The sequence below is a fragment of the Bos mutus genome, chromosome 14 (assembly GCF_027580195.1).
Source record: "Bos mutus isolate GX-2022 chromosome 14, NWIPB_WYAK_1.1, whole genome shotgun sequence".
Lineage (NCBI taxonomy): Eukaryota > Metazoa > Chordata > Mammalia > Artiodactyla > Bovidae > Bos > Bos mutus.
This window is the reverse complement of record NC_091630.1, coordinates 50,673,246-50,688,632: the sequence shown is the minus strand read 5'-3', so window position 1 is coordinate 50,688,632 and position 15,387 is coordinate 50,673,246. Positions and strand designations below refer to the sequence as shown.

General features: G+C 38.9%; 1 protein-coding gene and 1 non-coding gene across 3 annotated transcripts in view; one reads left to right on the top strand and one right to left on the bottom strand.

Moving 5' to 3' along the window:
* ARFGEF1 (ARF guanine nucleotide exchange factor 1) overlaps positions 1-15,185 on the bottom strand; it is a 131,313-nt gene extending 116,128 nt beyond the window's left edge. For both annotated transcript variants that reach the window (XM_005892930.2, XM_070382300.1), the window contains exon 1: positions 15,052-15,185. In XM_005892930.2, coding sequence (XP_005892992.2) covers positions 15,052-15,175 — 124 coding nt within the window. In that variant the 5' untranslated portion in view covers positions 15,176-15,185. The remainder of the gene's footprint in view (positions 1-15,051) is intronic.
* TRNAC-GCA (transfer RNA cysteine (anticodon GCA)) lies at positions 5,395-5,465 on the top strand. Its single transcript has one exon. It is a non-coding gene; the product is annotated as a tRNA-Cys (tRNA).
* Positions 15,186-15,387: the final 202 nt, after the last annotated feature.

The window sequence follows — 15,387 nt, the reverse complement described above, 5'->3', positions numbered from 1 at the left end:
TAAAGTCTGACACTGTTTCCACTGTTTCCCCATCTATTTCCCATGAAGTGATGGGACCGGATGCCATCAGAGAGACGGCCAAAAAGCACATTAAAAGATGCTCAACATCACTAATTATCAGAGAAATGCAAATCAAAACTAGAACAAGGTATCATTTCACATCAGTCAGAATGGTCATCATCAAAAAAGGGAACCCTCCTACATTGGTGGGAATGTAAATTTGTACCGCCACTATGAAGAACAGTATGGAGGTTCCTTAAAAAACTAAAAAGAGCTACGATATGATACAGCCATCCCACTCCAGGGTATATATCCAGAGAAAATCATAATTCAAAAAGATATATGCACCCCAGTGTTCATGGCAGCACTATTTACAATAGCCAAGACATGGAAGCAACTTAAATGTCCATCAAGAGAGGAACAGATAAAAAAGATGTGGTACACATACACAGTGGAATATTACTTAGCCATTAAAAAAGAATGAAATAATGTCATTTTCAGCAACATGGATGGACCTAGAGACCGTCATACTGAGTGAAGTCAGTCAGAGAAAAATATCATATGATATCACTTTAACACACAGAATCTAAAAGAATGGTACAAACGAACCTATTTACAAAACAGAAACAGAGTCACATATATAGAAAACAAATTTATGATTACAGTGCGCAGAGGAAAGGAGAGGGATAAACTGGGATTGACATATACACACTATTATATAACATAGTACATAATAGTATAACATTATATATGTTATAACTAATAAGGATAACTAATAAGGATCTACTGTAGAGCATAGAGAACTCTACTCAGTATTCTATAATGACCTATACAGGAAAGGAATCTTAAAAAGTGGATACATGTATAACTGATTCACTTTGCTCTAAAGAAATCAACACAAGATTGCAAATAAAAGACAGTTCAAGACAAAAATGTTAAATCACAAAGATGAATCAATCTGTACATCTATCTTCGCAACATGCATCATTATTTTCTAACCATTTTTTAGAAGTAGAATTTAAGATAAAAGGAATGAGACGAGTGGAGATGAAGGAGATAGGAGGAGAGGAAAAAAGAAACAGGGAAAATAAAGAGGTGGAGTAAGACCGATTAAAAAAAAAAAAAGTAAAACAGTGTATCTGAATATATTAGCAGAGCTGCTATTCTATCATTTTCAGCACATTTCTATTATTCAGGTTTACCTAGGGTGAAACTTGTAATCTTAACTAAACACTTACAATTGCTTCTTTGAAAGCTTATTATCTCTGCCTAGAAATTCACAGGATATTTTTTTTTCTCTTAAATTTTAAGTAATACTGCTAGACCGAAACTTGTAAGAGTCTCTTTATATTGAGTTTTCTTCTTCCTGGGATACGGCAGTTTTCATACATAGGTGTTTCTTGGTGAAGTTTTATTATGTCTTTGATTATTCTTCTGTTTGTTATTTCCAATTTTTAATTTTCTTGTTCTGTGTTTAGGAAACTATTCACGTGGAATAGTTTTGGTTTTTGTCCTCCATACCTGTGCTCTTTTCTCTCATTCTTTTAGTTTCATTCATTCCTCCTGAGTCTAGTAAGACTACTATCAATACGGTTTTCCACAACATAGTAAATTTTCCTCCATTTCTACAAGTTAGTGGTCATTTGGAAGGTCACATCAAAGGTTGCTAACCAGATGTCAGATTACTCACTGATTCTCTTTAAATTGTTTCAACTGCTTTAAAATATGTCTTTATGAATCTAAGAATGTTTTCATACATCAATGCTGATTAAGAGACTCTGAAGGTTTGAGAAGGAGAAAAGAGAATCAGGTAGGAAATAAACATAAAAGGAATGGTTCCCATAAAACGAACTGAAATACTGTGGTTTTTTTTAATGAAAAGTTTAGGATAAAAACTAATTAAAAAAAAAAATAAAAAACTGAGGAAAAGCAAACATTCTTGACATTTAATTTCCAAACTCAAAGATTTTTGTTTTTTTAATCCATCTTCTGGAAAGCCAAATTATTAAGTGTGACTATCCTAGACAATCGGAGAAGGCAATGGCACCCCACTCCAGTACTCTTGCCTGAAAAATCCCATGGACGGAGGAGCCTGGTAGGCTGCAGTCCATGGGGTCGCTAGGAGTCGGACACAACTGAGCGACTTCACTTTCACTTTTCACTTTCATGCATTGGAGAAGGAAATGGCAACCCACTCCAGTGTTCTTGCCTGGAGAATCCCAGGGACGGGGAAGCCTGTTGGGCTGCCGTCTATGGGGTCGCACAGAGTCGGACACGACTGAAGTGACTTAGCATAGCATAGCATATCCTAGACAATGTATTTGGGGACGTTAACTTACTGAATCAACAAAATATACATTAAGAAGCTTTGGTCAAGCACACTAGTGAGAGAGAACTTTATGACACAGAACAGCAGGAGGCATACATAAATGGCAAAAATCAAAGCTCCTGCTTGTTATAAATGAACAATTATACACCCTTAAGAAATGTTAAAAATAAAAAACTTCAGTAAGACCAAATTAATAGAAACCAAGTGTAGAAGCATTTAAAAAAGATATTCAATTTGACATAAAATCCTAAACTGTTCAGGAAATATTCATGGATATAATTTTAACTTAGTAATAAAACAGAAAAAGACTAATCTTTCCTAAAGACATTTTTCATTCAAAACAAGTAAAAACAAACAGAATTATAAGCGTTATGATTTGAATGCCAAACTTTATTATAAGGAACCAGATTGCAGCATACTGATCACCTAATCAAGCGTGCTTTTTGAAATGTACAAGAAAGTTTAAAAAACAACAAAAAAAATCTTTGCTTTGACTATTTCAAAAGGAAAACAACTCAATGAAGATATGACCACATAAAAAAGCTTTGGCTCTGGCATGTTCATTGACTTTGTAAGGAAGCATATGCTGCACACTGGGGCTTCCCAGGCGGCAGGTACAGTGGTAAAGATCTGCCTACCAATGCAAGGGATGCAAGAGACGCAGGTCTGATCCCTGAGGTGGGAAGATCCCTGGAGTAGGAATTGGCAACCCACTCCAGTATTCCTGCCAAGCAAGCACATGTGTGTGTGTGTTGCTACACATTACTAACAAAAGTAGCTTTCTTTCTAATCTGCCATTCAAGACTTTCCCAATAGCCATAAAAATGAGAGTTGAGATGGGAACAGAGAATAAAATACTTTTTCACTTCATATATCCAAACACAAAGATTCATCACTGCTTTTAGGAAAAAAGTACATTCTGATAATGTAAGTTCACCTTCTGTCCATGTCTCTCCTGGAAAAATAATCTGCAGACACAGTATTTACTATAAAACTTCTGTTCTCTAATCATTATAAAATACCCATTGTGGGAAAAGAAAATTTAAAAATACCCATTCTGGAACTGGTATACACTTTAAAAGCTTAATTATTAACAAGTGCTAACTTAATTATTAACTGGTATCAAACATATTACATCTTATTTCTGTTCTATTAATAGGTTGGTGCAAAAGTAATTGTGGTTTTGGACCATGAATTTTAAATCATTATACCTCATTATAACTAGGCTCAAACACATCTTTATCAATCAAAATAGGAACAATTACAATCAACACATTTTTGCCAATGAGAAATGTTTATTTCTGTAGCATGAAAATCTGTGCTTTAGGATTTGACAAACTCTTGGAAAACCTTTCCTGCATCCTGCTGGTTGTGGAAGCATTTTCTCTGCAAAAAGTTGTTGAGATGCTTGAAGAAGTGGTAGTCAGTTGGCAAGAGGTCAGGTGAATATGGCAGATGAGGCAAAACTTCATAGTCCAACTCATTCAGCTTCTGAAGCACTGGTTGTGCAAGGTGCAGCAGGGCACTGTCGTGGAGAATTGGGCCCATTCTGCTGACCAATGCCGGCTGCTAAATCACTGCAGTTTTTGGTGCAGCTCATCGATTTGCTGAGCATGCTTCTCAGATGTAATGTTTTCGCTGGGATTCAGCAAGTTGTAGTGGATCAGACAAGCAGCAGACCACCAAAGTGACCATGACTTTTTTTTTTGGTGCAAGTTTGGCTTTGGGAAGTGCTTTGGAGTGTCTTCTCAGACCAACCGGTTGTCGCCGGTTGTCATATAAAATCCACTTTCCAGTGAACATCACAATCGGATTGAAAAATGGTTCATTGTTGTTGCATAGGATAACAGAAGACAACACTTCAAAGTGATAATTTTTTTGATTTGCAGTCAGCTAATGAGGTACCCACTCATCGAGCTTTATCACCTTTTCAGTTTTCTTCAAATGCCAAACAACTGTAGAATGGGCAACCTTGAGTTCTTCGGCAACTTCTCATGTGGTCGTTAAGAGGATCAGCTTTGATGATGGCTCTCAATTGGTCGTTGTCAACTTCTGATGGCCAGGCATTGTGCTCCTCATCTTCAAGGCTCTCATCTCCTTTGCAAAACATCTTGAACCACCACTGCACTGTATCTTTGTTAGCAGTAACTGGGCCAATGCACCACTGCTTTACTACCCATTTTGAACTCAAGAAAATTGCTTGAATTTGCTTTTCGTTTAGCATCATTTCCATAGTTTAAAATAAATATAGGATAAACATCAAGTAATAAGTCATTAGCAAAAAACAAAGGGAGAAATGCACATTAAAATGATGTATAACATAACCACATTTAAGAATGCATTCCAATATCAAACGGCAAATTTCAACAATGCAAAAACGTAATAACGTTTGCACCAACCTAGTACTAGACGATGCATGTGTTCCATCTCCATTTCTAAAGATACAAACAAGCACATTAGAAATCACAATTAAGCTTTTGCTTAGTACTGCATTAAATACATTCTCAATTATGTAAGAATTAACACTTAGAGACTAGAAGCATGAGGACCCAATAAAATAGATGAAACCAAATAACCAACTTATTACCAAGTGTAATTACACTTTTTATCTGATACACAAGAATAAGGTAAGAAATGCTGATTAAGTATTATGTTAATAAGTCACTGCTACTGCTGCTAAGTTGCTTCAGTCGTGTCCGACTCTGTGCAACCCCATAGACGGTAGCCCATCAGGCTCCCCCACCCCTGGGATTCTCCAGGCAAGAACACTGGAGTGGGTTGCCATTTCCTTCTCCAATGCATGAAAGTGAAAAGTGAAAGTGAAGTCCCTCAGTCGTGTCCAACTCTTAGTGACCCCATGGACTGCAGCCCACCAGGCTCCTCCATCCATGTGATTTTCCAGGCAAGAGTACTGGAGTGGCATGCCATTGCCTAAGAGAATATAAAGAAAATATTAAAGAATAAAGAAAATCCTAAAATTATTTGGGAAAGAAAATCAAATGTTATTAAAAAAGTTAAGGGGCAATGAGGACTAGTCAATCATATTTGATACAATTTAAACAGCTTCCCTGGTGGCTAAACGGTAAAGCATCTGCCTGCAACGCAGGAGACCCAGGTTCGATTCCTGGGTTGGGAAAATCCCCTGGAGAAGGAAATGGCAATCCATTCCAGCACTCTTGCCTGGAAAATCCCATGGACGGAGGAGCCTGATAGGCTACAGTCCACGGGTCACAAAGAGTCGGACACGACTGAGCGACTTCACTTTCACTAAGCACTAAACAGAAATACTTGAATAAGATGTCATAAAATGCTTTTCTAACTTAGTAACTGCTTTTCAATACCTGATTATCAATTCTGAGACAAGGTAAACTTATTAAATATAAAACTCATTATATCCTAATAAATATCAAGGAAAAAAGTATGAAAAAATAAAATGTACAGAAAACAAAATTATACTTATCCTGACTATAAAAAGGCAGTTTTTATGTCTTTAATTCCTACTTTTAGAACAAAAAAAAGTGCAAACAATGAAAAAGAATGTTTACAGTAAAAACGGATCAAAACCAATAATCTAAAGAGGATGAATACCCTGACTTATTTTCCTCATACTGTGCTGTATGTACAGTTATACCCAGCACAACTGTATTTATGATAACTTTGCCTAAAGAACAAGAACCATAAGTGACCACACTCTAATGACCCAGTGAGCTCCATCTTAATGTTTAGGTAATTCTGCATACATAACAAAATGCTCAAAGAATTTTGCAGGGATTAATAAAAGAAAAATCTGTGAAGCAAATTTTATATGTAAATACTCCCAAAGTCAAAAACATTTAAATAAATGACACCTTATTAAAATGCTAGGTAGGAAGAAACAGATACAGCATATGAAATATGAGACTATACAACCAAAAATTATGACAATTACACAATAATTACATTTGTGTACTTATAAAAGAAGCCACTGAGACTTACACTGAGAAATACAACCAGTTATTTTTAGGTTGTCTTATTTGTAATTTGCCATAAGATGACATTTCAATAAGATCTTGTTTTCAATTCTTAAAATGATCTGAAATGCTATGAACATTAAGAAAGAAAGCACATGAGAGTAGTGTATTTTTACAAGTTAGGACTACAGATACAATGAAAGCTAGCCTGGCCAGAGTCCTTGGGAGTCAGAGCACAGCTGAATTTTTCAAAGAGCTCAAATAAAAATCTGACTTTAAAATTTTGGTAAAAATCTTCAAAAGACACAGAAATGCACAAGAATCTGCCTGATTTTCTAGGTAGAACATACAATAAAATGATTTTTTGCATGATGGACTCAGGGACGCCATTATGAGCACACAGTACATAAACACCCTCAAGACTCACTGAAATGTACAGAGCAGTATTTTCTTCTGTTGCTGTTGGCTGACTGTTTCTCTGTCTTTTATGTATTTTGTTCTTTATCTTTTCTTAGCGTGCCTTTCTTTCTGTGATTGCTCTCTTATCTCATTTTTTAATCTGTTACTTGTAAACAGTTCCGTGACTTAGGGCACAGTTCAGGACGGCCACATTAAGCCAAAAGTACATTCCAACTGTACTAAACACAGCTCTAAACCTCAGTTTCTTCCTCTGCAAAACGCAGAGAATAATAGCACCAGAGCGCATAGGATTGTTCTGACAACTAACTGAGATACAGGTAATGAAGTACTTAATTGGCAAAGAACTTGGAATACAGTAAACATTCAATAAATGTCAGCTATTTCTTTTCCTATTATCACCTCAAGTTAAATAGCTCAACTTTTGGAAGAATTTATCTGTTCATGTGTATGTATACAAAGTCTGGGGGAAAAAAATGCCTCAAAAAGCTAACACTGTTTAAATGAAATAACTTCATATTAACTAGGATGGCTAAAATAAAAAACACAGAAGATAAAAAATATTAACTGGCAAGGCTGTATGAGAAACCCAAATGATGCAGTTACTTTGGAAAACAACTTAGTTTCTTTAAAAGTTAAACAAAGTTATCATATGACCCAGCAATTCCACTTCTAGGTATTTATCAGAAATAAAATATTAGACCTGCATAAAGATTTACATTTGAATATTCATAGCAGCATTCTGTGTCCAACCCAAATGCTTAACAACTGTGCGAAGACAAGCAAAAAAATAAGGCACATCCACATTATGGAATACTATTCAGCAATTAAAAAAAATACTGATACATGCTACAACAAGAATGAACTTCAAAAACATTATGCTGAGTGAAGTCAGGCATGAAAGACCACATATGTATAACACACAGATTTCCAGAAAAGGCCAAGACCTGGATTAGTGGATGTCTGCAAACTGGGGTTAACTGTAAATGGGCACGAGGGCCCTTACTAGGGTGATGGAAATGTTCTAAAACTGTATTATGGTGATGGGTGCACACTTCAGTGAAATTTAGTACAAAATATATTTTAAATGGGCATATTTTACAGATTGTAAATTGTGACTTCAATGAAATTTTTTGTAAAGGTAACAACACTTACCTCCATTGTGATGGGTGATTTTTTACCCCTAGTTCTACTTTTGAAAATGGTTTGAAGAAAAGGATTTATTTTTTTAAAAAAGTAAACTGCTAAATTTATTGGACTTACATGTAATTAAAAGTAAACTGAGTAAAGGCACAAGGACTCTGCTATGAAAACAGTCCTTGGTTTTCCTGATACTACTTTGCTTGCTTGCAGTTTTACTAATTAATTTCTTAGCAAGGTGTGGACAGATGAGTGTTATTAAACAGCTGATTAGTGAATTCTTATCAAAAGTAGAACATAAAACTTTTAATTAAACACTTGGGCCCAGGACTCTTTTATTAAAAGAGGTTTCTTAAGACTCATGAACATTAAAGCCTGAGAATAATTCCTTTCTAAATTTATGAAAGAGACCAAAGACAGTATTTGATTATTTAAACACATTTGATCTTCTGAACTTATATGCAGATTTTCTTTAATAAACACTACATGATCCAAGGCTGGCTGAATCCAAGGATGTGGAGTCATGGATAGGGAGGGCTGACTGTAAAGTTATACTTAGATCTTCAACTGCTTGGAGGGTGGGTCCCCTAACCCCCATGTTGTTCAAGTATACCTGCACTCTAAAAAGAGAAGCTCAAATAAATCGAAGTGGGTCTAAAGTCAGGATAAAGACAACTGTTGTTAGTTTCCTAGGGCTGACTCAACAAACTACCACAAACTTGGCTTAAAACATTAGAAATTCGTTTTCTCTCAGTTCTGGAGGCTAGAAGTCTGAACTAAAGGTGTTCGCAGAGCCATTCCACCAATGAAAGCTCCAGGAAGAATCCTTCCTTGCCCCGTCTCAACCTGGTGACACCTGGCACCTCCTGGCTTCCAGCAACATAACCTCGATCTCTGCCTGCCTCCATTTCCACATGCCTCTCTTCCTCTGTGTGTCTCTGTGTTTTTCCCTCTACAGAGGACACCAGTCACTGGACTTAGGACCTACCCTTAAATCCAAGCTGATTTCATCTCAAGATCCTTAACTGTCCCTGAAAAGACCAGATCAATTGTTTACTGTAATTGAAACAATGTGAAAGGCATGCTCCCTTAGGAAAAAACCTCAGAGAAAAAACTGACAACTCAAATCTGAAATTGTTTTGTGCCTTCTCACTAGACTATGTTCTATCATTTTGAAGTGAAGTGAAGTTGCTCAGTCGTGTCCGACTCTTTGCAATCCCATGCACTGTAGCCTACCAGGCTCCTCTGTCCATGGAACTCTCCAGGCAAGAATACTGGAGTGGGTTGCCATTTCCTTCTCCAGGGGATCTTCCCGACCCAGGGATCGAACCCAGGTCTCCTGCACTGCGGGCAAGATGCTTTACCCTCTGAGCTACCAGGGAAGCCATTCTATCATTTTAAGTGTGCCCTTTTCTCAGTAGAAAATATCCTATTACATCAGCAGGAAATTCTATCATTAAAAAATTCTAAAATACACAAAGAGTTGAATAAAATGTTTTACCAATATGTTTTCTCTCCTGGTGTTCCCCATCATAGTGAACGCCTTCTCCAATAGCCTGGAAGCTCTGGCTGTTTGTTGTCACACAACCAACCCATCAGCAAATCCTGTCAACTCTATATTCCAGGACTTCCCTGGTGACAGTGGATAAGAATCCGCCTACCAATGCAGATGGTTTGATCTCTGGTCTAGGAAGATCCCATGTGCTGCAACTAAAACCAGAGCCAGTCAAATCAATATATATTAAAACAACAACAACAACAAAAAGAACTGAGGCTTTGAACATGGCACCCTGCGCCCCACGGGAAAAAATACATATTTCAAATGCAACCAATTCTCATTCCCTCCACCACCACCAGCCTAAATCACTATCACCTCTGGCCAAAGTGAGCCTTTCAACGTGTAAACCTGCTTTGTCACCCCCTGTAAAACTCTCTAGGGACTCAGAGCACAGATGTAATAAAAGCCAAAGCTGCTCTCCTCTCCTCCTCCCTCCTCTCACTCTCTAGCCACACAAGCTTCCTTTCGTCCTGGAAGGTACCAAGCACAACACCCGCCTCGCTGTTCCCTCTGCCTGTGTCACCCAGGTATTTGAAAAACCGGATCTGTCACTTCTCTGCTGAAATGTCACCTCCTGAAAAGGCCTTTCCTGACAGCCCTACCCATACTTGCCCTCCTGGTCATTCTCCCTTTACCTTTCTGAACTATTTCCTCAGATAATAACAATTATCAATTTGACAATACAAAACATCAGTTTTTTACTCTCAGCCTCAACTAGAAATTACGTTCCATGAAAGCATATTTGGCTCACTGCTTTATGCCCAGCGCTGAAACACTACCTGGCCCATACTAGTTCAACCAAGGATATGAATGAAGAATACACTTAACTTGGAATGGCAACAATAATTTGTTCATGTGTTTCCCTTTTTCAGAAATTCCCTCATCCAATTTGTGATGAACATTATGACAAATATTCCCCCAAATTATTTCCCATTCACAATACATTTTTACTCTGGTTTGAAACAATAATTACCGACAGAAGTTTCTCTACGAGTTAAACACTAACACCGAGACAAGCAGTTGCTTTGCCATTAGACAGGATAGGAAAGAAAGAGCTAGAAACCAAATGGCCCTCTGATCCTGATACCACTCTGTCCAACTACACCTCATTTCTTCACATACTATCAACAAAACTCCTGCTTTCCAAAAACATAAGAATGGTTCCCTCAGCAGTTAGGGCCATTCTATCTGCATTTGTCTTTTCCCCTTGAACAGTGTCCCAAAGTAAATTTCAAGGAACAACATTTCCGAGGGGTGTTAACAGATACTGAAAAGGGTCAAATTTAGGGAAAACTTCATTAAGCAAAACTGAGCAGGTTTTTTTTCATAGAGGACTCTTCAGAATCTTAACTATGTTAATGTGCAGTATAAATCTCCACAATGGAAAGAGTATATACACTGTAACCCAAACTTACTTTTTTCCACTCAACCCTAATATACTCTTTCAGTCACATCATTCATCAGGCCCTTCTTTCCTAGCTACCTCAAAAATTCTAGCAGCCTGACTTACTGAAAACACCTTTTATTTTAGGTATCACGGAAGGTTTAAAAGGAGACTTGCTAATGGATTTAAATTATAATTAAGATAATTCACTGTCTGCAGGGTATTATTTGAGACAAAGTCATTTTCTGGTAAATAGTCAAGAGTGACAAAAATTAATAAAATTACCAGAAGTAGCATAAAACTGAGGTCAAATGCACTCAAATAATCCCACTCCTGCCGACTCATACTTCTTTTTTAGAACGTCACTAACCAAAACAAGGGCGAGACTGGAGGTGCACAACGAGCAAGTTTTGAAAGTTTTTAGCCTAAATATGATATTGATATCTACATTTCTGGAAAAGACTATAAGCTTAGATAACAAACTCATAAAAGAAAATCAGCAGGATCACTTTAGAACATGATGAACACAAATTCACACCCTGTATGATGCAAAAATTACTTTCCTAGCAATCCCTCTTTTTCTCCATCATTCCCCAGTATCTCTGCAGGGAACCCAACCTTAATGCTGCCTCTGCAGGCCTCCCTTGCCTCTAAAACCTTCTTCTGGTCACCTCTTTCACTTCTATTCTCTATCAGTGCCAGCTTCCAACCTTGAACTCACTCACCCTAACATTTGCAGGATATCTTCACAGATATTTGATGTTAGAGGCAAAAGCTGAACTAGTCATAGCCCTAACATCAAAGAAACTCTTGAAACTTTAAGAGGCCTGGCTGGAATACGGCCCAACTGTACCCTCCCCTCCCTATAAGACAAACAATGCTACCTTCAAGCCCAATCCCTCAACAATCCTAAATTCTTTAAAACTAAAAATAGTTCTGCTGTTGTCTCATCTGCCAGCAGATGGCCAGACTATTTTTAATTCAGGATTCTAGAGAGCAGGAATGGATCAAGCTAAGCTAGGGCAGCCTGGAGGCCCTGACTCTGCAGAGTTCAGTGGTTGCTGCAGAAAGCTGGTGTGGGGCAGGTACCAAGAGAGGGCAACCTGGAGCTGTTCCTGGCCTGTGGGCTTCACACTGATGGTAACAACGTAGGTGGGAGGGATTTTGTTTCTTTTTCTTTTTTAACCACTTTACTTCAAAATAAAGTCAAGGTGGGAAGGGTTTTGTTTTTCTTTTTTTTTTTAACCACTTTACTTCAAAATAAAGTCTGAAATGTAAGATAATTTTACAAAAGTTTCCAATAATCTGCTTTAAAGGTTTCATTATCTTTCTTTACATGAAAATAAAAGCTCTTTTATGTGGTGTTTTTTGAGATTGGGTTTTGTTTTAATAAAGTAAAATCTCCCCTTATCTAGGTAATGTTTCCAAAAAGCTATATTGTGACCAAAGAAAAAAGAAAAAAATACAGTATTCTTAAGAACATGAGATGAACTGTAATTTCATGAGTATAATTTACAGAAAATCAATTTATTATAGGTCATCTTGTTAAAAGATAACTGAATTTTGAATTCCAGTGCTCTGAATCTACTCACACACCACTAACATGATTTTAAAACACGAAAGGATTAGATGTATTTTCTTGTTCCCTTTAGCTATATGGTAGGTGCTCAGTAAAAATGGGGGGGGGGCTGACGACACACAGAATAAATGCAGGCAGGTGTATTTAGGTGGGTTATTTACAAAGTCTATTTAGAAGAGTTAGAGCAACACCCACCTCTCTACCACTACCAGCCAACTCCTACCCACTCACAACCCAGAGATAAGGAATGACCAAACCAGGCCATTCCAGTTTACTTTCCCATCCAGCTTGCTAGCCATACAGATTACCAAGAAACCAAAGGTGGCCTGACCCAGGTCTCAGTAGTGAAGTGGAAGAGGGAGGCCTATGACAGCTTCCAAGGATGTATTTGGGGATACTACCTACTACAGGACATTATACTTTCTGCAAAGATAAAAAGTGTCATCCCTATTAAATTATGTTTGGGCGGTAATGTACATGGATGACTAAAAGGGAAGAAACAAAGGTCATCTGGGATTAATTACCATCAGATTGCTCAATGAGATTTTGTAGGAGACTAAATATAACTATGAAATAAAAGGAAAAAGCCCTGTATGTCTAAAGTAAAGAAAAGTACTCTGGGACATTCCTCATAAGCTTCTGCTAACTATGTGGAAGGGACAAACAAGTAATAAGTGGCAAAATCTGAAATAATCTTTGTAGAGCCGAGGCAGACATGAGCAAGTAATCCTTCCCTCTCAAAACAGCAAGGACCAAGCCATTAAAGCCTCTAAAGATGCCAATCAAGAGTGACAGGAATACTCTCAAGGTACAAGTTAACAAAACAACTGTGTTCACATTCGTGGCACATTACAACCATTATGCTCAATATCCTAACTGTACAGAGAAGGAATCCAAGGCCCACAGACCTGACTTTGCTGCAATGTAACAGAACTGCAATTTAAAGCCAGGATCTGATTCTCCTTCCAGTAAGCATACCATTTAGAACAGATACTTATATTAGCATTTTGGAGAGGGAAAAAAAAAAAAAATATATATATATATATATATGTGTGTGTGTGTGTATATATATATGTATACACACACATAACACTCCATTTCCTTAATCTAATACTTAAAATTTAGTATATGAAAGGTATATTTTAACACAGAAAATCTGACCTTAAAAACTAAAACTTTAGTTTGAACTCTTAACTTCTTTAACCTACAAGTTATTAAAAAACCTACACATAACAATTTTTTAAAAAAATTCCCCAAATCATTCCTTGCCTCAAGGTGATTATTTCTTTCAAGACCCAGCTATAAATTCAATTTTTACCACTGTACAACATCCTCTCAGAAACCTGGAATAGTCTTTCGCTAGCTACAAGAATGACAAAAGGTGTACTTCTGATCCATGAAGGGTTAAAAAAAATGTTTAATTTATTATACATAAAATTCAAAAAAAATTAATGAAAATTTCTTCAATAATACTTATCTCATCACTTTAAAGGATCCAAAAAGGAGATAAAAACCGCTTACTACAATAAGTTAAAAAGTCTTTTTATTTTAATAATTAAAAGGCAAAGTTGCTTTTGACCTATCTTGACCCTTTAGCATACATCCAAGTTATTCTGGATTTTTGCCCCTTTTAAGAATGCTTTTTTCCAAGCCCACTTAACACGATTGCTTTTCTCGTCAACTTAATCTAGTCTGTTTCCAGCGCTATAAACTAAAGCCAAGCATTAGGAATTCGTCTTTGCGTTTAACGTCCTGGTCCTGCCTTAAAGGATTTCACTCCTGATGAATGCAAAAGATCCATCAGTGGTTCCCCTTAACAATTCCTCATCTGCCAGTCTTCGCTGTAGGGTATTGTTTGCATTTACCCTGCAAAGGGGCTTCAAGACACTAGATCTCTTTCGTCTGAACTGTAAATCACAATTCAAGCTTGCGAGCAGCTGTCACGGTCCAGACATGTGGCTGGTGGGTGTCATTGTCTTGTTCATTTCCCCCGTTCAAAGCCTCCCTTCCCGTCACTAAAGCCAGCTTATCTAAAGGTCCTTTCCTTCCCCGCTTTTATCTCGCCACCCCCACCCCTTAACCTCAGGTCTTGTTCTTCCAGGTCAGCCCAGTCGGATACAACATTACTCTCTGTTTTTCCCGTGGCGGAGGCGGAAAGATGTCAGTACAGGCTGCACCTCTAGCAAACCCCTTCTCGACACTGTCAACAAGGGAACAACTTCAGCCTCTCTTCCCAAAGTACCACGCCAAACGAAAAGTTATTTGAAATTACGAGACGGAACCCTTCCCACGCCCCATCTTGACAAGTCAGCTCCACCTCAATTTTCTCAGCGAATAAACAGCACCTCCACTCCTGCCTCTTCACAAAGGGTGATGCCCCGGCCGCACCGCACGGTCCACCAACCAAACCTTCGCAGATTCCCCAGGCGACCCCCGCCACCCCCCAGCCCGGCCGCGTTCCCCGGGCCCGTCTCACTGCCATTCCTCCTCCACCCTGCCCCTGCCCCGCATCGAGCCGAGTTACTGTCAACTCCTGCCACGCAGCCCCAGAGCTTCGCCCGGCCTCCCGGAGGTCAGAGGCGCCGGCCCAGGGGTGAGCCCCTAGCCCCCGGCGACCCCACCTTCCGCGCCGGCCTCCCTCCCCCCGCCCCGCACCCTCCCTACCCCCATCCCTCGGGCCTCCTCCCCGCTCACCTAACGCCACCTCGCACGCTTTGCGCAGCTGGGAGTGATGCGCCTTCTTCACTTCCTTGTCGGCCAAAATCTTCTCCAGGGCCCGGGTCAGGAACATGTTCTTCGTCTTCTTCCCCTCATACATGGACGCAGAGAAGGAGGCGGCGGCTCGTCCGACCCGCGGATCCCAGCGGCTGGAGGGGAGGAGGACGACGACGAGGGAGAGGAAGAGCCGAGAGAAAGGAGAGGGGGTGGCGGTGGGGAGAGGAGGAGGCGTGGAGGGCAGCGGCGGGATCAGGAAGGGGCGGGGGAGCTGGGCCGGCTGCGGGGCGGGCGAGGGGCGCGCAGGTCGTAGCC